The sequence below is a fragment of the Sander vitreus genome, chromosome 5 (genome assembly GCF_031162955.1).
Source record: "Sander vitreus isolate 19-12246 chromosome 5, sanVit1, whole genome shotgun sequence".
Lineage (NCBI taxonomy): Eukaryota > Metazoa > Chordata > Actinopteri > Perciformes > Percidae > Sander > Sander vitreus.
The window spans coordinates 20362092-20389539 of record NC_135859.1 but is presented as its reverse complement, the minus strand read 5'-3'; the positions used below and the strand labels follow the sequence as shown (position 1 = coordinate 20389539).

Here is a 27448-nt window from a genome sequence, read left to right as displayed (position 1 = left end):
GGTTTGGCTCTTATTGTTGGTTTTAGAATATTGCCTTTAAATATAGTTATATTATGCTTTGAAGGTATTTTTTACCTTCGTCATAATTTAGGAAAGAGTATTCAGGTAAAATCCCATTTTGGCCAGCAGAGTTCTCTTTTCTGTTAATAAGTAGCCTGGAGTATATATACTTTGGGATAAAAAAAAAAGCAGACTTGCAAATGAAAGTAAAACTTCACCCTCCCCCACCAGTTCTTAAACTAGATGTTCCGGTTTATCATATGATAAACTGCATAAAAGGAGGAACTTTGTATGAACCCTATATACAGTCGTCTTAGACCTTTCTGACACAGTCATCATGAAGGCAGCAGTGACCCTCCTGGTTCTCTCTCTCCTCAATGTCGGCTTCTCAGTCCCTATTAGCCACCCCACCAACTGGCTCAGACAATGCCGAGCCTCCACCAACCTCTCCATCACAGCACTGGAGGTGCTGCCGGGCGGAGGCTGGGACAACCTCCGGAACATGGATACGGGTCGAGTCATGAACCTCAGCTACTTCCAGTGCCAGACCACTGAGGACGGGCTCTACCTCATCCCTGATGAGGTGTTTGTCATCCCCCACAAGGAGACAGGTGTGGAGACGAACTCAGAGATAATCAGCTCCTGGCTGGAGCAGAAAAGCTCTACATCTTACAGCATAAATGCTGACATATCATTTCTCTCGGTGCTGAATGGCAAATTTTCTACAGAGAACCAGAGGATGAAAACCCATCAAGTCAAAGACTCTTCAACTACAGCCAGAGTGCAAGTAAGTTTCTACTTTACATAGTTTGGATGAATAAAAGGCACATATAGTTGTGGCAGTGGTTGTGAATGCAACGCTAAAATACTGTAAATGTGCCAGTGTGAGTCAAAAGGCTATGTATTATGTGTAGTTCCTGGACAGATTAGACTAGATTAGATTAGATTCAACTTTATTGTCATTGTGCAGAGTACAAGTTCAAAGACAACGAAATGCAAAAAAGCAGAAAAGTGCAATGTGATAAACAAAGTATAGACAGGTGGTGCATAGGCAGCACAAGAAATATTTTTCAGTATTATAAGAGCAGAATAAATATGGCTATGTAATATGAACAATGTGTGAACAACCTGATGTTACAGATGTCACCTTAAATAGTAAATTAAGAAAAGGAATACAACATTAAAAGGCTGAAATAAAAATAAACTATAACATAATGATATTTAATCTTTTTCTTCAAAGGTTCGTAACTTCATCTACACGGTTAAGGCTTATCCAGACTTCACTCTGGATACACGTTTTGCTCAACAAGCCAAAGAGATAGCCAATGCAATTGAAAACAACCAAACAAGGAATGCAGCCTATCTCTCAGAGAAGATGGTGCTGGACTATGGAACCCATGTTATCACTAGTGTCGATGCTGGGGCTACTTTGGTGCAGGAAGACTACCTCCGTTCTTCATATGTATCGGACAGTTTATCAGAAAGTTCCTCTATCAAAGCACAGGCAGGCCTTAACTTTTTTGACAAACTCAAGTTTGACATAAGCAGTCAAAGTACTCAACAGAGCTCATCACTTCAAACATATCAGTCCAATATTCAGTACTCTCTTATCCAAAGCCATGGTGGCGGCACACCTTTCTATCCTGGCATCACTCTGCAGAAGTGGCAGGAAAGTACCAGGAACAACCTGGTTGCTATTGATAGGTCAGGATTTCCCCTACACCACTTTATAAACATCAACAATTTCCCTGATCTGCCACAGCCTACAGTTGGCAAAGTGGCTGTTGCAGTGAGTCAGGCCGTAGAGCGATACTACAAGGTCAACACGCGACCTGGATGTGTCGATGTCAACTCCAAGAACTTCAACTTCCAAGCCAACATTGATGACGCATCCTGCGAGGGCCCCGCTACCAACCTCAGTTTTGGTGGTGTCTATCAAGAGTGCACTTATTTAAGCTCAGATGCAGGCCCACTATGTGATGTCCTGGCCCAGAAAAACCCTGAAACAGGGGCCTTCTCCTGTCGTTCGCCTTACTCTGCCACCTTACTGAGATCAGAAGTCAGACAGCAGGGTTACACATCCTACGATTGCCATAATGAACGCTATAGATGTGGGTTTTTGGACCTTTCACATTGCAATCGTCAAGTGTGTCAGGACAACTACCATGTTCGCTCTGCTCGCATCGACACCTTCTGGTGCTCTGTAAGAGGAGAGGCCCCAGAAAACTCAGGGTATCTGTTTGGAGGCATATACAGCCCCTCTCTCCTGAACCCCCTCACCAAAGCCAAAAGCTGTCCCCCAAACTTCATTCCACTAACGTTTCTCTCAGATGGCCAAGTGATCTGTGTGAGTAACGACTATGAAACTGGCAGCAGATACGCTGTACCATTCGGAGGCCTCTTCAGTTGTCAGTCAAACAACCCGCTGGCAGGGTATCAACGTCGCTGCCCTCCTAAGTTCAGTCAGCACCTTGCATCAGTGAGTGATGGCTGTGAAATTCTTTACTGTGTCCAGTCAGGACTGTTCACAGGTGGGCAGTTGCTTCCGATCCATCTGCCACCTTTCACTAAACCTCCACTTGTCAGCATGCAATCCACAAACACAGTTATGGTGATGACAGAAGATGATAAGAGCTGGGTCAGAGTGGGGCAGACCAAGGCGTGGAAACTGGCACAACCAGAGGAAATCAAGGAAATGCTACGGAAGATTAACCCAGAATCGAGTCAGATGTCTAGTGGTGAAAAGGCAGGGGTAGCATTTGGGGTGATGGGTATGATGGTGCTGGTAGTCATAGTGGCAGTTCTTCTGGTGAAGAGGAGGAGGAGGCTGTCTGTGTTTTCGTCAGCTAGAGGCTATGAGGCAATAGGTGGTGAGGTTGACCGTGACGAAGGAGGAGAGAGGGAAGCACAACAAGCTGAGGCTTAAAGGCTTGGCACGCAGAGATGGGAATTTATCTGGTGTGTCAGATTTTGTTACCAACTTCCTTGTTGATTGTCACCTCAGAAATCACTGTCATGCATCTTACAGGGGTGGACTTTTTTGCATGTTTAAGGGCTTCTAGTTTGAATCAGTTGGACTTATTCTTTTGAATTGTCTATGAAAGCAATTCACATTTTAACAACTGCTATGGAAAATAAATGTAATTATTTAAACAATACATTTATTGGTAGACATTTTTTCCTAGTAACGTGTACTTTAAGCCGTTGCTTAGCATAAGTAAACTTTGTATTCTGCATATTAAAAACTTTATCATATTATGTCTGATCTAAGAAACAGCAATCTGCCTTTGAAATCACCAAATGGCACAAAAGCACAGGTGCATTCCAAGGCAACAGTGAATCAATACTGCCCTCATGAGGCCAAGATGCATTATGTCATGTATATAAACCCATTTAAGAACCTGCATGCTTTGTACCTAGTACCATTCACAAAACATGCTGTTAATAAATATTATTTACAGATAGTTGATGAACTTTTGGTGAAGCCTTTTTTCTCCTGAATATATTAATAAAAGAAGCGTTAGATTAAGGACTGATTCTGTTTTGTGCTTAACTTTTTGTATCACACTAGTCTAATTGACAGTATGTATAAATGTCAATGTCAATTAAACTCTTCTGCACTGCACTTACATTCTAATAAAAGTAATGTAAAACAATTCAATGGATCTATGTCTTCATGTACAGTATATATTATGTTTATGATTGGTATGTCTCTTTTCCTATAAGAAACACCCTAAATTCTTTAAAGAAATGCCTTGGCCAGCGGTCACTTAAGTAAAGTAATCAGTTAATCAGTCCTGTAACAGATCTGCGCTATGAGTATTCACCTTTTTTAATCTTGCAAGCTTAACAAATAAATTATATCTTTAAGCTAAACTCAAACACATCATGACAGAAATCATATTTACACTGCAGTGTTGAGGTCAGTACAAAATGCAAAAGTAAAGTGAACTTACATTCTGTAAGCATGCATAAGTCTGTAAACGTGGCACCAAAGCACATACTAGTTCTCAAAATAAAACGTTGAACAAAACCTCTTGCACAGAGACACCTTTATTTTCGCTGACCTTACTGAGAAAACCACCAACATTCCACCCACATCCATAAATAGACAATGGCAAAACTGACCTCATGATGTTGGTAAGATTATCAGTACACAGACAGGCCACCTCAGACACTATATACACAAAAACACACACAGTCACTCCAACAGACATACACACATGTACTGTACAGTCCCATGCACGTACATACACATGCAAAAAGCCATTTCCTGTAAAGAGTGCTCATACCAATGTGCATCTTTTCTCTCGTGAGTCTCTCTCCCCCACACATGCACATGCACACACACACACACACACACACACACACACACACACACACACATTCACAGCTGTGAAGGATTCATAGAGCTGGGTCATGAACATGAAAACAAACCCATTCATGCTGAGGAAATTGTCAAGGCCTGGGGGGAGAGAGGGAGGGAGGGAGAGAGAGAGAGAGAGAGAGAGAGAGAGAGAGAGAGAGAGAGAGAGAGAGAGAGAGAGAGACAGACAGATACACAGCGCTGAAGCAGGGGAACTCCCTCCTTGGTCTTTTTCATAGCGCAGAGGACGGACAAAAGAGTGCATCCAGGCTTTCAGCACAGTTGGCCAGTAAAGCCAAAGCCTTCTCAACCGTGATTTCATTTCCAGCAGGATCAAGAGTTTAGTCAGTTTGCATTTCATCTTTTACGGTGAGCTGTGCCATCGATGGGGTTAGTAAAAAGAGGGAGGCACAACAAATGTGTTTGTCTTGGCTGTTAAAATCTCCAAGTGGAATTTCAGTAGGCAGAGAAAGCTACAGCCTGGCAACTCCTAAAAGAAGACGAGGACACACCCTGAAGGATGATATATAGAATACAGTCCAAGGTAAGAGTGCATGTCTATGTTGTAGTGTGTGTCTCTGTTGTGCATGTTTTCAGAGTTGACACAACATCTGTGGCAAGATTACTCCAGTTTATAAAGCAGAGAGGATTAGAAGCTCATCTGCATTTACTATGTGACAGGCATAACTCATCTATTAGATAGTTTGCAATCAGCAACAACCCAGTAGTCTGCTCACTGGTACAAGGCAAAAAAAAATGCAACTGCCTACAATGGCCTTTATATCAACCACTAGTTTCATATTTAAGGGAGTATTTAAGAAGCAATCATTAAAATATAGACTTTACTGACTTCTTTCTCACCCTCTGTGTTGTTACATTTAGGTAACCATGCAAGCTGGAGGATACCAAAGGAGCAACGTTGGGCTGTTTATATTGGGTTTACTGGTCACGTTGGAGGTCTGCAGGGTCCATGGCTGTCGAGTTGGCTCAGGGTTAGAGTGTGAGAAAGCCCCTTTTGTCCCGGGCCACAACCTGGCAGGGGAGGGTTTTGATGTGGTGCGGATGCGTCGAACGGGGGCATATGTCATCAATGTCAAAGCTCATCTGGCTGACAACCACACCTGTACACTCTGTCCAAACCGCTTCCAAAAAGGACAGGTGAAAACAGTAACACTCACTCTTATCCATGGTGTCTTCAATCTATCAAAGTTCTCTTAACTTAATTCCATCCGAACTACTTTTTACTCTCTTTTTTTGCTCCTCCTGCCCTGTGTTTTTCCTCCTTCTGTACTATTCCACACTTCCTATAACTATTTTCTTCCTCCACCTGCTTCCCAATCAACATCCTGCCTCTTCTCTCCTCAGATTCAAAGGCTCCCAGCTGCGGTGCTCGACTGGCGTCCCTTCAGCCGCTGCAGTAAGCAGCTTTCTAGTGCCCTCCACCACTCTGTGGATTCCCTGCTGCGCAGCTCCAACTCCCTGGTTAACAACAACTGGGGCCTGGGCTTGAGTTTAGAAAATATTGGCAAGGCAGTGCTTGGAGGAAGCCGCTCAGACTTGGCCAAGTTTGCTCGGTCGCAGCACAGCGTGGACAAGGCCACTTTTTCCATCCATGAAATCAGTTGCACCTACTACAGGTAAAGAGGAGTGTGCTTGTAAAAATTGTGCTTTGTAATCATATGTAATTGGCTGATTGATGTAGAAGTACTAGGATTATTACATTAATCAGACTGATATTCTGCACTAAAAATACATTCTTATGATGAGGCAAATGGATTTGAATAAAGTATTGCTCCATCTATATCTGGTTTTGTTATAACTGGATATTAATTGTGGATAAGTATGGATATTATTATGGATTTGCCAGTTGCAAAATTAATATTATAGTATTTGCTATCCGCAGATACTAGCTCATAGATTTTTGCTGGCATCCAATGCATTTAAAGATGCAGTAGGTAAGACTTATAAAACTAACTTTTTGTCATATTTGCTGAAACTGACTATGTTCCAGTAGAACTACATGAAGCAGGTATTTAAAAGTAGGCACCACCTACAGCCTGTAGTGCGATTTGCAAAAGTCCACCGCTCCCTGTTTAGATGCACTAATCAGGACCAGGGGGAGTGTCTAACTGCGTGTCAATCACTGTTCATGCACACACATTCATTCTCCCTTGTGGGGGGAGGGGCTTAAAAGACCATTTGGGCTTTAGTGGAAAGCGGGGAGGGACTGAGAAGTTGTCGATGTTCAAATTTTTTGGCTACGTCCTGGATCTTCACAATCCTACTTACAGCACCTTTAAAGAAGGCAAATGTATCATTACAAAATATAGGTCACAGATGTGTGCAGTATTTTCGGTCCTTACTTTGGGTTTGAAATTAATTTAGGAATAAACAGTACAAAAAATAAAAATAAATTTTTTTGCAGTTATTACAGCTTATGCTGAAACCTTATGGTGAACTTGACTGCATATTGTTTGTCACATAAGAGTGAAGATTCTATTCTCATTGTGTTGAACTCCACATGCCTTTTGTTTTTTCAGCTACAGGCTGGCTGATCACCCCCAGCTGAGCACAGAGTTCACAAAGCATCTGAAAAGACTCCCACAGAGCTTAAATACAAGCCAGAACAGAGCCCTATATAGACGGCTGATAGACACCTACGGAACACACTACATACACCAGGTCAGGTGGTTGACAGTGCTTTTACTCCCTTTCATACTGTAGTATTTATGCTGCAGCATGTCTTTTTGATATTGTTTTGATATTAGTTTTTTTAAGATTATGACGTAGGGAAGAATGATGAATCGTGTTACTGATAGGCCAAAGGGAAGTTTTCAGCCTTAATTTTATTATTTGTTCTGTCTCTTAGGTCCAGCTTGGTGGTAAGGTGAGGCGAATCACTGCATTCAGGACCTGCCTGGCCACACTGAAGGGTTTCTCCGAGTCCGACATCAAAAACTGCTTGAATGTTGAACTCCGAATGGCTCTTGGATTCCTCCCTGGCAATGCATCCTTCTCCAACAAGTGCGAGAAGCTCCTGAAGGGTAACATGAGCATGGGCTTCTACCAAGGCTTCATGACCCATAAGATTGAGGTTATTGGAGGGGAGAGGTACTTCCCCGACATCCTCTACCAGGAGGACCCATCTGAAGCGTACCAGAGCTGGATGAGCAGCCTCCACGACAACCCTGATGTGGTTTCTTACGGCATCTTCCCTTTGCATCATCTGGTGGAGGACTCACAGATCAGTGCTAATCTGAGAAGCGCTATCACAGAGTATATTAAAGATAACCAGCTGCAGGAGGACCAGGTTAGTCTTAAGAACTGCTCCCCAACTCCCAACCTGGACCATAACTGTTGTCCTCTGCGGGCTGGCAGAGGAACTCTCAGACTGGAGATCCACAGAGCTGCAGGTCTGAGGGCGGACACCTTCACCAAAACAGACGCCTATGTGAAGATCTTCTACAATGGCATGTACGAGGAGACCAATACGGTGATGGATAACAATGACCCAGAGTGGAATGTGACTTATGGCTTTGGATCGGTGGAACTGGGTCAGGCTTTGAGGTTTGAAGTCTGGGATCGAGATGTGCTTTACAATGACATAGCGGGTAGATGTGTTGTCTTCCCCGAGCGAGGAACTCACTCTCTTAGCTGTCAGCTGAGCAAAGGAGTTCTCTATTTCACCTACACCGTCAAATGTGATGCTCACTTGACAGGATTCAGGTGTGGACGATACTCCCCTAATGCTGAGTAGATTATTAGATTACATGTTCATGTAGATTTCAGCAGTTTCTTCATGCATAATTTTAAACTTTCAAGTAGCAGATTTTTCAGCAAGAGTTAGTAAGCTGTCATTTCCCATACCTTTTAACCATAGACTGTAAAAATAGTGAACGCAGCAGCAGTGACGTCACACATTGGTTTGTGGACTATTGTTTTGAACATGGATGTATAGTAACAATGGCGAACAATATTTTAGTATTAACTAACCAAAGTATAATATAATAAAGTAATTTTGATGTAGGATATTTACTGTTGTCACCTTGAATTGTCTCAAGTCTGATGCAATGACAACAATGCACTGATAACCACAAGGGCTACACACACACCATTTCTACAAACCTCTCTTATAAGTGACTTATTATCAAAAAAAAGGTACAGGTTTTTAGGTTTTATTTTTCACATTTTAAATCATTTAAACCTCTTTTAATTCACATGAAATAAAATGATCTTAGTAGACTGCTGTTCAAAAATTAAACTCATTAAGTTTTTGCAAAACGTGGACACACATTTTCGACCAGGTAGGACAGATCATCTATACCAGAGATCTTCTTCAACAAAAGACATTAATGGCCTATAGGTAAGGTAGTCACTGAGATTCACAGATAGTTATTCCAAAAGGATTCACTGTGCTAAATGTATGTTTAACATTAAAACAGAAGACCCCTGATCTATGCAATCACCACAGGGTCAAGGTGGGTACCCAAGATTAGAGTCACCAATTCAGTATCTGACCAAATGGCTCCCCTTCTGTGTCTGAGTTACGGTGTTGAATAATGGTCCGAAAAGTGTTTTGCAGAACATTATGATGTCACTGTGAAGATGACCTTTGGGATATATGTCATCACTTCAATTTCTCCTATTAAGACATTTGTGTGAGGTCACAGTGACCAGCTAATCCTTGAGCCTTAGTAGACATTTGTACCAAATTTGAATATGTTCCCTCAAGGCGTTCCTGAGATATCACGTTTAGGAGAATGGACAGACGTGAGGTCACAGTGTCCGTGACCTTTGACCACCAAAATCTAATCAGAAACCAAGTGGACGGTTTTGCAAAATTTAAAGAAATTGGATCCAGTAGTTCCAGAGATATTCTTCACAAGAATGGGATGTGCAGACAACCCGAAAACATAATGCCTCCAGCCAGGGCCATCGCTGGCATGGTGGCATGCAGAAGGGGCAATTTGTTTTCTTAATGGCAGCTCCTCCTGCTGAAATGCTGTAGGCATGACCACACAGACTTTTATTCCAACTTTTATTTTTTAGTTCAAACAGGAACCTTATAAACATACAAATTACTTAGTAAAAGCTTTTCACTTACACATGTACACATACAACACATTAGCCACTTATACAGTACATGAATGCAGCTGCTGCATTAAATCATCTTCTCTGTGTCGCTTAGCTCAAGATATTAAAAGGAGTAGAAACAGCAAAGAAACCAGTTCAAGGATCGTTCTTATTAAACATTCCATATTTTTTGTTTATCTAGTTTTACAAACTAGAAAAACTGTACTGAATTCACCGACTACACCGACAACCATGTATCTCCTGCATTTGCCAAGATAATTACCTTAAAATATATAGGCTATACGACAAACCTCGACACATTACACTAACTGAAAGAGAATTTTCCAGATACTTGGCTTACTGTCTAATGCAAACACAACTGTCAAAACTGTTTGATCGGGAATGGTATTAAAACTAATCAATGTGAATAGCAAGATTTTCTGTGAAGTTGTCATATCTGCTGCTGTTACAATGTTGCTGTGGATTACAGCAGCAACTAAAGTTTTGATGTACACCATTTCTTTTTTTTTAAGAGCTGGTGAGTATAAGAGCATGTACATTAGGCAAGATCCAACACTGTCAGGTAGGAAGGATAGTATAAAAAGCTACCATTCTCCATCTCTTTGCACAATTTTCGTACTAGAACTTTAATATTTCATAGAAGTGTTAATAACCAGTAGGCATACTTTACCTTACCAGCATACAGCCCCCTTTATCAGAATGTGAACAATATAAGACTGCATGGCTTATGTGAACTTGAGATACTTTTGTCTAAACAAGTACCATGGGGTACTCCACCACATGCTGCATTACTGACGGTTTGGTCTGAACTTTGAAACACTACTTTCAAGTTTCTACAAAGTAACCTTGGATAACATGTTGCAATTTTAAAAAGGCAACATTTTTGTTAAGCCTTTATATGCTGATTTCATAATCAAAGTAGAAGCAAAAACTGTGTGCATGTAAGAAATAGTGTTTTAGACACAGCTAACATGCTACACAGCAAATCAGATCTCAATGTCAAAACTTTGTTTCATGGCAGCATATGGTCTCAGTAGTTTCCCAGTATAGACACAAACACGTGTGTGTGTGTGTGTGTGTGTGTGTGTGTGTGTGTGTGTGTGTTCAGTCAGAACACTCAAGTCTGCCCAGAATCACAAGATTGCTATCAAAAACGTATTTGTACAGTCAAGTTTCATGAGTTTGCGTATCACAGTCCTAGTGAGGCTTTGAGCAAAGATGCCATATCTTCAGGTATGGTCCCCTCATCACCACCTAAAGAACACAACACACCTTTTTCAAGATTCATTTTTGGAAAAATATTTTATAAAAACCAAATATTGTTTTCATAAAGTAAACAATTTTATTTGAAAATAATTCAAATAAAAACACACTGAATAAAACAAGGTTTTTAAATAAAATCATTTTTTAAAATATCTTTTAAGATGAAAGTGTCAAATTTAAATTAACGGTAAATATTTCCAAGGCCTTCAGCTGAATGTTTTTCAGTCACACAATCACACACCCTGCTGTCAATCTCTTGGAAGTGGCCGCTTTGAGGTTGGGTTGTGCCGATGGACGATATCATCGTCTGACATCACGATGGAGAGCCACCATCATGATGTCACACCCACCAAACTGTCAGACACACCAATCCTAGTCGCGGGCGCTGGACGGGAAATTGACAACTGCGTCGGTCTTAAACTAGCAAAGAAACTTGCGTCGGACTTTGCACTGTGCTGCGCAGGGGGCAAGACAGGGCCCCTTAAGTGGAAGCTACTCCCCCCCCCCCCCCCCCCCCCCTAACGTGCAATCTATTTGTGAAAAAGACCATCGCTTTGAGCAGAATGGATTGGCTATTAGTGATACAGTCTCTCTCTCTCTCTCCCTGTCAGCATTAGCTCGCTCTAACGTAATAACGTATCAGCATGTGGTAGTTGAGAGAGAAAAAGCGTTAACGTGGAACGCTATGACACTTTCCTTTCTCCCCTCATTGGACTAAGTTTGTGGACACTACTGTGTGCGTGCATCACTAAGTAAGTCTGATGTAGGATTTATGAATGTACGTTAGCAACAGTAGGCTAATTCACGAGGGTGCTATTTTATGTGTGAGCTAGTATTGTGCATCTGTTCATGTGCGCTGCAAAAGTTATGTTTCCGTTTATTGAATGCGTTATTCAGTGCAAATATAATGGAGAATGTAGTTTAATCTCAGTGATGATGGTATATTAGGTTATTACTGTCACTCTGTTAAAGGCAAATGTTCCACTGTACTGTCGTTATGCAGATCACGGAGATCTGACTGAGTAAAGACTTTACGGCACCGTAGTTAAGTGAAAGTGGGTCAAGTTGTAATTTACTGTCCAGCAGGGCAGCATAGCCATGTAATACTGTCTATTTACAGAGGGCATTTAAATGTATGTCTGATCGTTTCTATGTAAACTGTTAGCCCATAGTAGTAGAAAAAAATATTTATGTAAAGAGATATAGTAAAATAAAAAGTGCTTTCGGGCGCTCGCTGAGGCTCCTTCTAAAACACTGCTTTTTCAACCAGCTGTTTGTTAAGGGTGTCACGATTTTCCAAATCCTCGATTCGATTACATTTTCGATTCTAAGGTCACGGTTCGATTCCTCGATTTTCTTTTATTTATTTATTTTTAAAGCACAGGTTGCTATGCCATTTTTAGACTAGACTTTTATGCAATATCTGATCTTTGTTCGCAATGTACCACACTACATTGTCAAATTTAAAACATTTATTAACAACATAATGTAACAATAACATATCTTCAGTCAATTGGAAACTTAAGCAAAATAACCTGCCATCTAGTTTATCTTTTAGTTTCTCATTAACCGTTGACCAACGAGCAGGAAACAGTCTCAGTTCACCCGTCCGGGAGACTGACACACTTTCCACACTCCGTGTCGGCTGACAGCTGTAGGCTTGTTGATGTTTTTGTGCATTGTTGGACACATGCAGCCACTTTCCTGAAACTGCTTGCGGGACTGACAAGTCCTAAAATTTTAAGAACAGAACATATCAAACCCAGGAACTGTACAGATTTGTTCTGGGACTTTTATCCGATCTTAAAAGTCAAACTTTTTTGACTATACCATGTTCTATTCTTTTGACTTTTAGATATACCATTTAACTTTTCACCAACAAATACTTATGGCCATTTCTGCAGGGTTTAGGACATGGCTTGTGGACCAATGAAGAGGGAACCATCACAAACAGAGCTTGAAGTAGCAGAGCAGTACTGGAATCTGCTTGACCTCAATCCTTACTGATGAACCGGTTTATCATTGATTTGCAAATGTCTGTTATTTGAGGAGTAAGCTTAAGGGCTATAGCCTGGGCTTAAACGGCCAGCACTCCTTAAAGAAATCTGCACTGCTTTTTTGTTGTGGTTTTGATTACTTAGAAATTACAAATTACAAATTAATTTAATGTATTTATTACAAAGATTGTGTGCATGCAGTCAAGAGAGTACAAATCTCCTTACCGTCAGCAGTAGTCATGTCCTGCTCCAGCTTTAGTTTCTTCTGGCTCAGCTGCAGCATGCAGTCATCTATGCTGTCCTTGCTGATCAGCTTAATCACCTGTACAGTCCTGACACCCACAGCGAGGTACATTAGTCACTACAGGACATCAATCCCTTAGCATTCCACCCCCTTTTCTAGAGGGGTAGGGGACAAGGCATGTTTAGGGGGGCAAGTCAGAAAGCTGGGAACCTGAGGATTCATTTGACATACAGCATAGCACTGTGTGTGTAAGTTTTCCAGTCATGAATCATAAATAAATAATTAAATAATTGATTAATTAATATGAGTATATGATGGCTATATCATGCTCACTTATGCCTCATAAGTTGTTGCAGCAGATTTTGGGTTGATAGAATTTGTTGCACAGATTTGGTGCACATTTTAACCATTTTTGACCACTCGAGAATTGATCAAAATGGTCAAACATTCCTCCAAAATACCACATTAAGACACGTTCATGACAAATTCATGCTGTGATTTGGCATAAAAAAATCCTTATGGAAGACCTCAACCTGAAGAGAAAATAATGTACAGTTATAATTCAACTTTTGACCTTAGGGCCTTTTCACAGCTTACAATGTCAAGGGCAAGGTTCAACATTTTAACCTGAGGTGGTCCTGTAATTGCAATGAATCCCTACTGTAATATTCAGAGATTTTAATCTAAAGAATCTGCATGCATACAGCGCCAAGTGTTTTCTGTCCAATTGTTGACAAAATAAGATGGACCTCATTAGGTAAAAATCCTCCCACAAGAATATTAAGAGTACAATTTACAGATTTCATCTTACTTGGTCTGGCCTACGCGGTGACATCTGTCCTCTGCCTGTTTGTCATTGTAGGGATTGAAGTCAATGTCATGAAGGATGACAACATTAGCTGAGGTGAGGTTGATTCCCAGGCCACCAGCACGTGTTGACAACAGGAACACAAATAGGTCAGGATCCGTGTTGAACTCATCAATCAACACAATCCTGCAGGACAAAGAAATTATTTTAACCATGACATGTGACACAGTTTATGTGGAGGGATGTCAAAATTAACACGATAATAATGAGTTAACGCAAATTCCTTTTAACGCCATATTTTATATATATATATATATATATATATATATATATATATATATATATATATATATATATATGAGGTTAAACACAATTATATTGTTAAATTACATTGGTACATTTAGCTGACCAATGTATTTGTACAATGTGTCTGTTGGTCCACAAGGTCCATTGTTTTGTGTTTAGCTACTTTAAAGGTATGTTTAGTTAACCTTTATAAGTGTAAGGTCTAACACTACATTGTGTTAGCATTACCAAGTAATGTTCCATTCAGGTCAATATGCCCATCTGCTGTTGCTTGATGGGCATGAGTTTGCCATATTAATCTTTCAGCATATTCTTTGAGCATACAGTACCTTTGAGGTTATTCTGGAGAGAAATGACAGCATTTGTCATTGTTTTGGATTGTTGCAACCATAATAAAGATTTGCACAAAGCAAGCATATTTGTCAGCTCCCATGTTGATGAGAGCAGCAAAATAAACAATTTAAAATACCTCTTTTAAAGTACATTGAGAACAGATTAAAATGTGGGATTAATCACGATTAAATATTTTAATCAATTGACAACCCTACTAAATAGATTTTGAATTAATAAGATTATACTTCATGATCCTGCCTTGTTGGCTACAACTGATTTGACTTCAATGAACTGTACAACGCTGACCTGTTGGCTATGGGTGTGGATCCATCCAGTCGGACGTAACGATGCTTAAGATGTTTCAGCAGCACCTCCACAATGTCCAGCATCATGGTGAACTGACTGAATAATACCACTCGGTCTCCCTGTAAGACAGAAGAAAAGCTATGTTACAGGATAAGATCTTTACTCGTTGGTACATGCAGCCGGCTATCCCCCTGCATGCACCACAGACATGGTTCTGCACATTTGTATTGACCTTGGTTTTAAGTGAGGCCAGCAGCTCTGTGAGGAGGAGGAATTTCCCAGAGTCAAGCAGGAGATCGTTTTCAAGCTGGTATGAGCTGATAGAGGAGTACTGCTGGCACAGACGATGCAGCTCAAAGTCTGACATCACTTCCATGTCCTCCTGGATCAGAGCAGCGTCTGCATCAAAGTGAGTTGGCTCCTGTGGAGGGAGAGAAAGAATGAAGGCAGAGATTTACCCCAAAAATGGTACAGAGGGAACAGTAAAAAGGAGGGGCATTAGTGTGGAATATAAAAAAAAACTGTTGAAATATTGAAGAAAAACAGGGAGTAGGATTGACCTTGAGCATGAGTTTGCTCATGGCTTTGAGCTTTTCTGTGGTGTAGTACTGTCTATGAAGCAGAGGGTGGTTGGCCATCTTCCTCAACTGCATCATCACATTACACAACTCTTGTTCTGCAGAGAAAATGTTAACCGGACAGTTAATTTCTGTTATTTGCACAAAATAACACTGATGTACAACAGTGAGCAGTGAATCAGGCTTACTTTCGCCATTGGCTGAAGCCTTGAGTTTATTTACGAGGGTCTGGTAGAGAACCTGCTGTTTCTCACTCATCGGGCAGGACTCTACCCTCTCTTCTTTGGCTGGCAGCTGCTTGAGGACCTGGAAGAAAGGAAGAAGACCATTAGTTGTTCACAGTACTTACACAGGGTTTGAACTATAATTACTCTCACTGTGACCATTATTTAGCAAAGGTTGATGTCCTACAAAAACCGGTTTGTGTGAAGTGTGCTTCAGCAGAATACTGAAATGAGTAACAAATGCTGAAGAAATTAGGTTCCTCATGGGTTTTAATGTTGACTCATGAGTCTTCACTAATTAACAGAATTAATCAAAATGATTATTGGATTCTACTACTACCAACGCTTTTAACATAGCTGGATGCAGAGAATCCATTTAATGTATTTACCTGCCAGTAATTTCAAACTGGGAGACTGAGAAAATCATTTGTATGCCAGATTTCCCTAAAAAACAACAACAAAAAAAACACCTTCCACATACACGATATTAACACAATACAAATCTGTAACTTGATCAACTTACCTCGCTCTTCACTCTTCGGAGGATAAAAGGTTTCATGATGAGTTTGGCCTGAGAAATACGATCCCTCTCAAAGCGGCTCTGCTCCTCATGGGATTTCTGACACATAACATAAAACAGTCAACACTTTGGTCAGATGGGCCAAAAGAACTAAAAAACTATTTGATTTTTTTTCTGGGTTGGTTATACAGCTTGCAAGACACATGTATTTTTTTAAACTTGTGAAACGAATAATTTCAAGGAACTAAAAGACAGTGGAGGGCCAGGATGTCTTCACACAGCCTGCTATTTTTTAAAAGTACCAGGAGTGTTGCTATAATCTGAGCTATCTATTCATCCAGCTTCAAATAGCATAGCGGTCACTCACACCCACACCCACACACCATAGAAAACATTTTGGAGAGCTGGGTAGTAGAGCTGGAGAACATGGAAGGCATGATGAAGTTCAGGAGAGACATCAGCTCTAAGAGGTTGTTCTGTAAAGGAGTTCCTGTCAGAAGCAAGCGATGCTCAGCCTACAGGGAAAGACAGAGAGAAAGAGACATCCTACACTGTTATGTGCAAATCATTCTGATGTCAGATGTGAAGATACAACAGAAATAGGTGGTTGGTGGTGGTAGAAAATAAATTGCAAAATGTCAGTGAACTAACGTTAATATCCATAAGGTGGCGATAGCGCAGAGAGTTCATGTTCTTCAGCATGTGACCTTCATCAAACACAGCATACTTCAGACGCAGCTTACGGAAAAGGCTGCGGTCGTTGGCATTTCCTATGGCCATGTTATACCTGTAAAACAAATCAAATAAGCAAAGCAGAATAAAACAAATGTACCCCATCACTTTGCGTGTAGGTGAGAGTGACAAGTTGCTTCAGGCTCTTAATGGCCCTGTAGTCACCAGCACAGAAAGTGTTTGCTCACGTTGTCACAATGACGTTGCACTCATCATCTCCATTAAGGAGGTCGTGTTTGAGGTAGCGGCGGTCCTCCACAGATCCTGCACACAACATATGGATACACTGCTCAAAACTGTGAAGAGACCATAAATAAGGCTGTGTAAAGAGTAACAACAGCACCGCATCAAAATATACGCTCCATCACAGTGAACACTTAAGGTTCCCAAATCAATTGCAGGGTTCACATAAGAAAGACAACATGAGAGAACTTATTGTGAAAAGATGTAAAAAAGTGAGTCCTACCACAATAGACTAGCACTTTGAGGCTTGGGCACCACAGCTTCAGTTCTCTGACCCAGTTATCTACAAGACAGAGATAATTAAATAAGCATTAATCATAAATTATTGATTGATTTGTTTTTTATTAAGTGCTCATTTTAAAAAGCAAAAAATGAGCTCCAAGAAGTTCCAGAAACAGACACAAGGTAGTATCTATCTAGTTTAGATACACCAGATCAACAGGTGAGGTGAAAAGAGCATTACTTATTATTTGTTCCTCACAAAAGGTCCTTTTTCCAAACAGAAAAGTGTATGTGTAAACATGGCCTTAGACCACAGACACAACGTGCCGTTATGCTAAACATTATCATCTAAATGTATGTTGTTAGATTAGATAATATGAAGCAAAGTAGCAAAGGGTGTGATTTACGGAGATCATTACCTAATGTAGAGGCCGGCACAGTGATGAGGTGAGGACCGTCTATTCCATTCTGGTACAGCTGGGCCAGAAACGCTATAGCCTGGATAGTTTTTCCCAAACCCTGAGAGAAGAAGAGTGAAAGAGAGATGGAGAGATACAGAGTCAGTCAGATATTAAGCACCAAGATAAAAAGATAAAGAAAGAGCCAGGTGGACAAACAACAAAAAAAGATATTTGAACATCTGCACATCAGACACGACATACAAGTTATTAACAGCAAATATCCTGACAGACTTTAACAGCATTACAGTTTTACTAAACCATACAAATCAAAGTTCTCATCGTCTTGGGGCTAAAACATATTTAACTCTCTGCTGCTTGTACTCTTCTTCTTTCTTCTCTGTACTTTCTGATGGTTTATTCACCTGCAGAATGGCTACATATTCAAACAAAACCCTCATTGACAGTGGCACAGTAACACTCATCAAGTGGTGACTTATACAATGGGTAAGCACCTGCTGCCCTGCTTGGCTGAATAAATGTTTACATTTCATTTGTTTTTCACTCTGGGCTTGTGATCAACACATCATATATGTTGGTAGTGCATCTCACCATTTCATCAGCAAGGATACCACTCAGTTTGTGCTCATGCAGAAGCAACAGCCACTTTAGACCAATCAGCTGATAAGGTTTCAGCTGGTACCTGAAAGACAACCAATAACTGACTGAGAACAATAATGGGATCCCTCATTTTCTTCAAAACACATACTGTAAGCCAACTGTCACAAATAGTCCTGGTGCATCATTTATGGAAACACAAATGCAAAACTGCTACAACTATCAGCATGCAAGCTGTCGAAAAAGTGTCTGGAATCATTTAAAAATGTGCAAAGTTGAGTGCCAGATATGCCGAAGGAAACTGGCGTATCACAAATCTACAAGGGGTTTGACAAATCACCTGAAAATTAACAGCTTAGCCTTGATAAGGTATATTATATATATATTATATATATATATATATATATCCTATAATTGATTTGATGTGATTATCTAACCCCTGCTGACTCTGTTTTCAGTAAACGTCTCTGCAGTCTGTCAGCAGCAGAGTGTACAGCAGCTGGCTAACCTGCCTGCGACACTGACTGACAGACAGCAGAATGTAAACTAAAAGTAAAATAGTTTTCATGTCTGCTCCATGGAAGGAAAACAGAAGAAATCCATGGGGATTAGTGGAAAGGAGCAGGAGTGGATGAGCGGCACATGTGTAGAGCTGGGCGATATGGAAATTTGTTTTGACCAAATGCCAATGCCGATATTGCGGCGATATTGTAGGGTTGACTATTGGTGCCTTCACAATATATATTTACACAATAAGTCTGGTAAGTTCTGAAAATTACTTCACTTTACTGTAATGCAGCCTTTAAAACCAGGATCATATCACAATAGTCTAAATTTAATATCTAGCCTATAATATCGATATATTGGCCAGTGTGTGTGTGTGTGTGTGTGTGTGTGTGTGTGTGTGTGTGTGTGTGTGTGTACGTGTACACATATTTCAGGAAAGGCTCCACGATCAAGATGAGATACAAAATAGAAAAGAAAAAAAAAATAGTCTGTATTCTCTGAGAGTGCCCTTCTAGTTACAGTATGTGTTTAGGTGCATTTTACTCACTGACTGTTGAGTAAACTGGGCTGTTTCATGGCCCCCGTGCCCCTCTCCATCACCTGAGTGACCTGTTTGAACATTTTTGAGGAAATGGTATTGCATTTGGACATCAGCCCCAGGACAACCTGCCGCTCTTTGAGGACGACTCTGCAGCCCAGCAGTAAGCTATCCGACAGTCCATTATCCTTATGAAAGACATCAATCTGAAGAGGAAAGAATGTACAGGTATAATTCACACAATATGTTGAGTATTTAGACAGTAGCTATTGACTACTACTGCACAATCTATTAGCGAGAACTCTGATAAGTCATTAAATGACCCGACAGTGGATAGGGACAAAATGTTTGAGAATCACTGAATTACTTCACTTCACTGGTGCCACTGCACTGAAAAGCAGACTGTACTGTGTTGCCAGGTTTCATATATCTATGATCAGGGTAGTGCTGTTTTTATGCCCATCTTGTTAAAAACCTTATATAGCCAAACAATACTTTTATTTATTATAAACCAAACTTATAATAAAAAGGTGCCAACAACGCTACCTTTTCGTTGAGCTTGGTTTATACAAAAGGTATTAAATATGTCAATGCTCTATTATTGCAAAATAATAATTATGACAGGGCCACCACCGCTAACATGTACTCGCTGCTGACAGATGTTTGGAAAATGAATGAAGTAAATCTGATAAAAGAGAGCATGAGGAGGTGAAGAGTTCTGCTATTCAATAGATTGTAAGAAATATCGTGTCTCTACACGAAGACCTTGGTGTAGTACGCTCAACAAGTAAATACAGTGTGAATGAAACTCAACAAGTCATGAAGTCATTATCCAGGTGTTTTGTAGGAAAATTCAGACTATGGCTGACTGTAACGCTTTGTTTTGACAACTTTTCCCATTGATAACTTGTGCAAACTCTTTCATTTCAAATGAAGGAATCACCTGCATGACATCTATTTGATGTTTTTTGTCTCATTTGTTTAGAAACACGCACACACAAACTCTCTCTCTCTCACCAGGCTTTGCCAGCCATCAAAGGGCCTCAGTTCCACGATCTTCTGGGCCTTTTTAACAGAGCACCCAGCGATAAGCGACAGCTCATCGATCGTTGCATCCTGGAAAAACTTGAGTATCTCTTTCTTCAGATCTGTCATGCCACCGTTAGAATCCAGCTCATCATCAGAGTCCTCAAACTCACTACTAACTGTCTCCTCTTCATCGTCATTTTCCCCCTCTGAACTGACATAATCGTCTGACACGCGTGCCTTCTTCTTTCTCTCTGCTGCCTGCTTCTTAGCTATACTGGTCCCACTGGCAAATCTGGACAGCATCTGAGCAGCAGAGGAAGAGGAGGATGGCTTCAGGGAGGAAGAGGTAGTTGTTTTCTTGACAGAGGAGGATGAGGATACGGAGTCAGAATTTTTTTTAAGCCTGGTTGACAGAGTGGAAGTGCTACTTCTGTTTTTGGAATCTTCACTGTCCGAGTCTTCACTGTCCTTTGTAGCATCTGAATCATCTATACGGTCCTCCTCTGTTTCACTAATACTTATATGGTCTTCGTCGTTTTGACCTCTGCTACTTGTACTGTCTCCATGGTCTTTGTGGCGCGTCAACTTCCTGTGGCCCTTGCTCGACTTGTCTTTGCTCTTCGATTTACTGGATTTCTTTTCTTCTGTGTCAGGGGAGCTGAAACTGGCATCTGACAACAGAAAAGAAGGAAAATGACTTGAGCCTGAATCTGTATCAGAATCCGTTATGGAACATGACCGTTCTAAGGACACGTATACATGAGGTCAGTGAAAAGATGGCTAGATTCAGATGAAGCATTCGCACCTTGGTCTGAGAACATTTGTAGAACCTGCAGAGCATCCTCAACATTCCAGTCGTGTTCCTGCAGCACCATCCGCAGCTCCTACAACATGACACACATAAGCAAGGGTTAGAACTCAAAAACAAGACCAGTCTTGGGCAATCTACAATTTGTTCTTTTCTTTTTGGCGTGGCTGTTAAGTCATTTTCTAGTGTCAGCCATCCTTTTAAGAAGCTGCAAAACAGATGATAGATCAGTCAAGTACTCCGTTTTGCTAAGGCTTTAGTCGTGGAACACACGGCTTACGCCTTCCTTGGTCTTTGGTTCAAAACAGTTCTGTTCAGGAAATTCTTTGTTTAACATTTAAGAATATTTTTGGGACACTATTAAATGGAAACATGGCGTAAGTAGTGTGTGAGTTGTCATAATGAGCTGAATGTGCTTAAGAGTTTGAAGCTGCAAGGCTTCAGACGCTGGACTTGGGCCATCACATTATACTGGATCATGTGACATAAACTCAAAGGCTCAGTCACAAACACAGCTCAGTGTTACGTTAGGTAGAGTATAAACCACTTCAGAGGGTGGACTCAGATTAAACTAAAATGATTTAAATATGAAATGACTTAATGCGTTACAGAGAGGGACAAGTGTCTGTGCGTTCTCACCTCCTTGTCCTGGTCAGGAAACTTTTTCTGCAGTTTTCGGACCATGGCTTCCTGCTTCTCCCAGTTTGGCTCTTTGCTGTCATCATCTTCTTCTTCAGAACCCTTTTGGTTTGAATAAGAAAAGGTGTATAGAAAACTGAGAGGAACCCACCTTACCACCTCAAATATAATCTTTTGTGCATCAGGCCTCATTAATAAATCATTTGTGATTTTCTTATCAATAGATGCAAACATTTGTCTGTGTTTTCTGTCCGTTTAAAAAAAACAAGAAAATACATTTTTTCAAACCGCTTTTTAAGACAGTTCTGTTTCTCTGCAGTGTAGGATGAAATGGCTTTCGTTGTACTTGAAATTTAAATGACAGGATCTTAAAAATGTGTACATGTTAGGCTATTGTTTTAAATCATAAGGTTATCATTAGTAATCTTACCACTGATGACCTTCTCTTCTTGCTGGGTTGAATTTCACCACTTTCCTGAGAACCGCTGGATCCATCCTGCTTTCTCTTCCTGCCTTGGTCTGGGGCTAAGAACATAAAGCAGCCAGTGTTCTCACAAAAGTAGCCAACTGACTGAGAAAAGTAGACGTTGTGCGTGTTTCTACTGCAACGTTTTCCACATATTTGAAATTACGTCTTACTTTTCTCCACCTGCACACCAGCTTTAGTAATAACTTCTTGCCTCAAGTGTTACATTTCTTTGTTCATTGCTCTGAGAATGAGCCAAATATCGTTGACCATATCACAAAACAAAAAAAATAATTTAAAACTTTTTCTCCTTACTTTTTTGTGGGATATTTTCTTTTTTTTAAATTATAAAACTAAGCGTTCTTTATGCTAGAATGCCTTCAAGGAGAGTGTTTAACTCTTGTTCAACCTTATCAATTCCATGTGAAAAATAAAACTTGATTGAATTGAGCATGGACTGTCATGTGCTTATGAAAAATCAATTGTTTACCTTCTTTATCACCAAACTTTAAAAGGCATGCAGCTACAGCCCCATCCAATGTGCTTGTGCTCCTAATAACCTGAAAATGGAACAGAACAAGGTGCTTTGAACAGAGAAAATCAAGAGATTAAAAAGGGACTGTGTCATATCAACAGGGTCCAAACTATAGCTGGCTGTTACGTAAAATTAAATACGTTATCATGAAAACAGACTAGCGATGGTCCGATACCATTTTTTGCTTCCCGATTCCGATACCTGAACTTGCGTATCGGCCGATACCGAGTACCGATCCGATACCAGTGTGTCATATATTTTATTATGTTTTAAGAACTGTATACTACTATCCCTGTATGGATGTGATATTATTTCTATCTTTGTTGTCGATCTGGCTTGAATGCCACAGAACGTTCTTTTGTTATCCAGTTTGACAGTCAGTTAAAAAAAAAGAACATAAATAAACCTCTTTAACGTATTTTTTCTTTAGGGCTTTATTACGTGGTATCGGATCGGTGCATAAACTCCAGTACTTCCCGATACCAGCGTTTTAGGCAGTATCGGAGCAGATACTGATACCAGTATCGGTATCGGAACATCTCTAAAAACAGATTTAGCCTAAAGTTGGTGTACAGTAAAGTCAGTAAAATCAACCAAGATAGGTTTGACAGAGTAACACTACAATACAGATCCTTCAAATTGGCTTTGGATGTCCCTGGAGTCAAACTAATGTGTTCCATGTTGAGAAGTTGCAACGCCTCGATCTTAACTCACCTCCAGTACCTCGGTCCTTGACAACTGAGGAAACATCTCCAGTACTCTGTTCATGTTCTCCTCCATTTCTTTGTCCTCGTCATCTGTGTGATCCGATGCCACATTTTGGGATGATTTTCCTTTGGGATTCCTACAGAAGACAGACAAGATGACTGTGAAGCAGTATGAATCAGCATGAACATGAGGAATCGTTGTAATTTCAGTTTATACTTACTTGGACTTCCTGGTTAATGGTATTGTGGTCTTTGTTTCAGAGAGAAGCTCATCCTCCTCCAAGTCAATTGTAATGACTTCCTCAAAAACTACTCCTCGCGCATGGGGCTTTGGTGAGGCTTTGACAGGTTTCATCTGAGCTGGACAGCACAATGTTAAAAACAAGTTAGCATATGCATTCATGGCAGTAATGCACAATACAACTATACTGTAGAATTAAGGCTTGGCTTCCCTACTATTTAAATGCAACTGCTGCAACATGTTGCAAGTGGGGTGATTACAGCAAGGAGAGCGACACCTGAGAATATTGACCACTAACTCTGGTAGGCTTAGGGGTCATGTAACGTCATAAATTACTACATTGTGCCATGCCCCCAAACAATATTGTATACCATGGGAGTATTTTCTGGTGTTAAAGGATGTAAAGTGACATTGTCTGAAAGCTCCAATAGCCATTTTCAAAAAACCTTTACATTATTTACAGACACACTGTCTTCACAGTACCGTTATATTTTACTTAACCCTATTGCCCAGCTGCAACAAAGGCACACAATCTCACTGCAATGATAAAGATGTTGCAGTTCTAGATAACGTTATATTAGAAACTAAGACAGTTTTGGTTCCATGGGCGCAAACCCCACTGTTACTTCGGGAAATGGTCACTTAGACCTGCGGGAAAAGACAGCATGTTAATAATAACCATGTTACCTAACTACTGCTAACGATAGCATACTTAACACATCTGGCTAACAGCATCGTAAGCTAACGTTAGCTTTACATCTGCTAACGTTAGTTACCTGGCTTGTTCTCCTTCTCAGACTCTGGACTTTTGGATCCGCTATCCTGGTCTTTGTTTGTTGTTGTCGCCGCCTTCTTGTCAAAACGAAAACGGTCTAAATTGAACATGTTAACAGTCTGTTCGTGTCTGACAGCGGCAGCTCTTTGTCTCTTTCAAGTCAGCAGTATTTTCTCTGCCCTGCCGCATGAAGCACAATTTTCCTGTTAGCCAATGAGACAACCTAACGTTTCATAAGGTTACCAAGCGTCGGGTGTTAGCATAGCAGTCAGGGCAACAGCCCTGAAGACGGCGATTTTAAGCTATGTGACTGCTCCGCTTTTAACTGTTACAGTTTAAAATGTATTGATTTATAAAATACTGATTTAGTATCAAAGACGGTTGTTTGACCCGGGGTCCAATTACGTTTGTTGTATCTCGACCCTTGACTACAGCCGGTTTCCCGCGAAGTCCAGCGGCCCTAGAGGATGCTATGCCGGGCCGGCTCCGCTTATTGGTCAGACGAAGAGGCGGGCGGAAACACTCTAGCCTACTTCCGTTTCTGCTCAAATTCTGTTGGCCTCATCGTGTTACAGTGTGGTAAACGGTGTATTCCTAGCAATTACTGTAAATATAAGGATGTATATATATATATATATATATATATATATATATATATATATATATATATATATATATATATATATATATATATATATATTAATATTATGCACAGTATAGTACATACAGAGCAATGTTTCGGGGTGTCTGGTTTTGTCAGGCAACAAAACTGAAGAAAGCTTGAAGAAAATATAACTTGGATAAAGTATAGACAAATATATAGTGTCATTATCTTTTCTCATTAATTTTCTACATTTTTGTCATCCAAATTGGCACATTTCAGTATCCAAATGTATTTAAATTTAAACTTTTCTCGCGGAGCATGTTTTGACTTGTCAAACCAGGGAAAGCAAAGGCATAGGCTAACTAACATTAACAATGTCTCTTTTCCATTTAGGTGTGCCAGTAAACTATAATAGCAATAGCACACAGTTGCAGTTATTATCAGTCATTATCATTAGAATCAAAATCAGAAAAGCGTTTATTGCCATAGTAAGTTACACTTAGGCCTACATGGAATTTGCCATGGTATTTGGTGCATAGGCCTATATAAACAAACACACATTTTGAACATTAATAAGAATAAACAACACGTACAGAAACAAATAGGCTATATACAAAATAGCTGTAGAAAAAGGAGGCCGAATGGGTTGAGTGCAGTGTGCAGCATGTAAAAAATATATAGCGTTATTAGTTTCACCTGTGTTTGACAAGTTTTATGGGAAGTAAAATAGAACTATCGTCAACAAAGCTACAGACTTTTTCTTCCTTGTTATTTTAGTCAAATTCACCTGTTTCTGTGTGTTGTCCACTAGATGCCAGCCTGGCATCGCCACTAGATGCCACACTCATAAGCGAAACTGACCATATATATAAGGTCTTCGTGTAGAGACTGTCATACATTTAATGATCAACAGGGGGTAGCAGATATACATTCTTTAAGATGGGCTAAGGGTATGTGAAGAGGTCTAACTGGAACTTAAATACTACCTCTTTGTAACTTCTGTGTGTGGGTGCGTTTTGTGTGCTCTTATTGAAGGTAATTTTGGAAGGACAAATACCGTGTCTAATTATTTGAACAACTTATTACACTGTGTCTGAGGTCCCATACCATTGCACTGATAACATGCTCTTACTGGGTCTCTGTGCCCCATTGCAAGGTACACGGTGTACCGTACACCCTTCTTAATTCAATGACAAAGAGTTGCAAAAAAATTGATTAGAGTGAAATAGGAAAGAAAATAATAGAATATGATTATGATTATTAAGACAAACACTATGTAGAATCTGACATGAAATTGAAGTCAGTCCCCCTTAATCTGGAAAAAGGTCTAATAAAAGCTGTTCAAAGACTATTCTAAAGTTTAAGTGAAAGACTGTTTGTTGTCCTGAGTTTGATTTAAAGGTTGTCTTGAGTATCCGGTTGTCTGGCTTTTGGAAAGAGTTGTGCATGTTCACTAACACAGATTAGTCTGTCAAAATTGATAAAGATTACATGTTCAAATGAATGGGTTACATAGGACTGTATTATCAGAGTGACAATGTTATTTTTTAATGGTAACAGACTCACAATAATCTGCTACTTCCCTCAGAAGCCACCACAGCCATTGTAACTCCTTTCTTCATTTGGTCGTGATGGTCAAAGTCAATGGCAGATGCAGACACCCCCATTCCTACACACACACACACACACACACACACACACACACACACACACACACACACACACACACACACACACACACACACACACACACACACACAGACTCACCCACAGCTTGACTGTCTCATACGATTTACTCCTCAGTATTATTGACATTTTAGAATGTTTTAAGATTTCAAAATGAATAACAAAACAACAACAGTCTAATCATTTAGGGTTTTGTCGCTAATTCAAATAAAATATTAAAATATAACAGCAATAATGTACAGTATATGTCACACTTTTTGCATGAGCCACCTATGTTGTTCTAACCCACTTTTCACAGATATGTAAAAACTTCACCACTAATGGACTTACACCTGTAGACTTTGCTCAGATACAGTGAATATATTATGATTAGATTGGGTCCTCTCATCAGAACACCACAGCGCCATCCTGCCGCCTTACTGTCGCCCCCACCATCGTCATGGAGACCATGTAAGTTAATGCATGTGTGTGTGTGTTTGTGCTCTACCCTGGGTACAATAGGCAGACTGACACAGAGTCTGATAGGGGTCATGACCCCTAACAGCAGGAAGCTCAAACTGTGGCTCCTTGCCTTCTCCTGTCCTGGTCAAGGTTTTTGTGTATGTGTGTGTGTGCATGCGTGCATGCATGCATGCATGCGTGCGTGCGTAGGTGGGTGGGT

General features: G+C 40.3%; 3 protein-coding genes across 4 annotated transcripts; 2 read left to right on the top strand and 1 right to left on the bottom strand.

Moving 5' to 3' along the window:
• Positions 1-291: 291 nt before the first annotated feature.
• mpeg1.1 (macrophage expressed 1, tandem duplicate 1) lies at positions 292-3656 on the top strand. Its single transcript, XM_078250912.1, has 2 exons — positions 292-787; positions 1241-3656. Exons 1-2 carry the CDS (start codon positions 338-340, stop codon positions 2924-2926), a joined length of 2136 nt encoding a protein of 711 aa, XP_078107038.1. The 5' UTR covers positions 292-337; the 3' UTR covers positions 2927-3656.
• Positions 3657-4539: 883 nt separating this feature from the next.
• prf1.5 (perforin 1.5) lies at positions 4540-8397 on the top strand. Its single transcript, XM_078249742.1, has 5 exons — positions 4540-4910; positions 5249-5524; positions 5732-6003; positions 6907-7048; positions 7236-8397. Exons 1-5 carry the CDS (start codon positions 4887-4889, stop codon positions 8121-8123), a joined length of 1602 nt encoding a protein of 533 aa, XP_078105868.1. The 5' UTR covers positions 4540-4886; the 3' UTR covers positions 8124-8397.
• Positions 8398-9956: 1559 nt separating this feature from the next.
• Positions 9957-24999, bottom strand: smarcad1a (SNF2 related chromatin remodeling ATPase with DExD box 1a). 2 transcript variants are annotated; one of them, XM_078250911.1, is made up of 23 exons: positions 24499-24999; positions 23703-23841; positions 23489-23618; positions 22730-22799; positions 22204-22298; positions 21774-21875; positions 21132-21210; positions 20315-20997; positions 19307-19503; positions 18247-18337; positions 17656-17755; positions 17238-17297; positions 16960-17035; positions 16691-16826; positions 16423-16554; positions 16043-16138; positions 15484-15601; positions 15278-15393; positions 14950-15138; positions 14718-14836; positions 13776-13958; positions 12946-13052; positions 9957-10714 (listed from the first exon to the last, which is right to left on the bottom strand). In XM_078250911.1, the coding sequence occupies exons 1-23, from the start codon at positions 24605-24607 to the stop codon at positions 10650-10652; spliced, it is 3192 nt and encodes a 1063-aa protein (XP_078107037.1). In that variant the 5' UTR covers positions 24608-24999; the 3' UTR covers positions 9957-10649. The 2 variants fall into 2 exon arrangements, with proteins under 2 accessions (XP_078107037.1, XP_078107036.1); XM_078250910.1 differs by lacking the exon at positions 9957-10714 and adding an exon at positions 11233-12455.
• Between the last annotated feature and the right edge of the window lie 2449 nt (positions 25000-27448).

Excerpts from the sequence above, each read along its gene's own strand:
- mpeg1.1 (XM_078250912.1), top strand. The coding sequence starts at position 338 with ATGAAGGCAGCAGTGACCCTCCTGGTTCTCTCTCTCCTCAATGTCGGC. Across the intron at positions 788-1,240 it reads CAACTACAGCCAGAGTGCAA|GTTCGTAACTTCATCTACAC; the intron begins GTAAGTTTCTAC and ends TTTTCTTCAAAG.
- smarcad1a (XM_078250910.1), bottom strand. The coding sequence starts at position 24,607 with ATGTTCAATTTAGACCGTTTTCGTTTTGACAAGAAGGCGGCGACAACA. Across the intron at positions 17,298-17,655 it reads TGTGCCGGCCTCTACATTAG|ATAACTGGGTCAGAGAACTG; the intron begins GTAATGATCTCC and ends TCTGTCTTGTAG. Across the intron at positions 15,394-15,483 it reads GGCTTCAGCCAATGGCGAAA|AACAAGAGTTGTGTAATGTG; the intron begins GTAAGCCTGATT and ends TTTTCTCTGCAG.
- prf1.5 (XM_078249742.1), top strand. The coding sequence starts at position 4,887 with ATGATATATAGAATACAGTCCAAG. Across the intron at positions 5,525-5,731 it reads ACCGCTTCCAAAAAGGACAG|ATTCAAAGGCTCCCAGCTGC; the intron begins GTGAAAACAGTA and ends TTCTCTCCTCAG. Across the intron at positions 7,049-7,235 it reads GAACACACTACATACACCAG|GTCCAGCTTGGTGGTAAGGT; the intron begins GTCAGGTGGTTG and ends TCTGTCTCTTAG.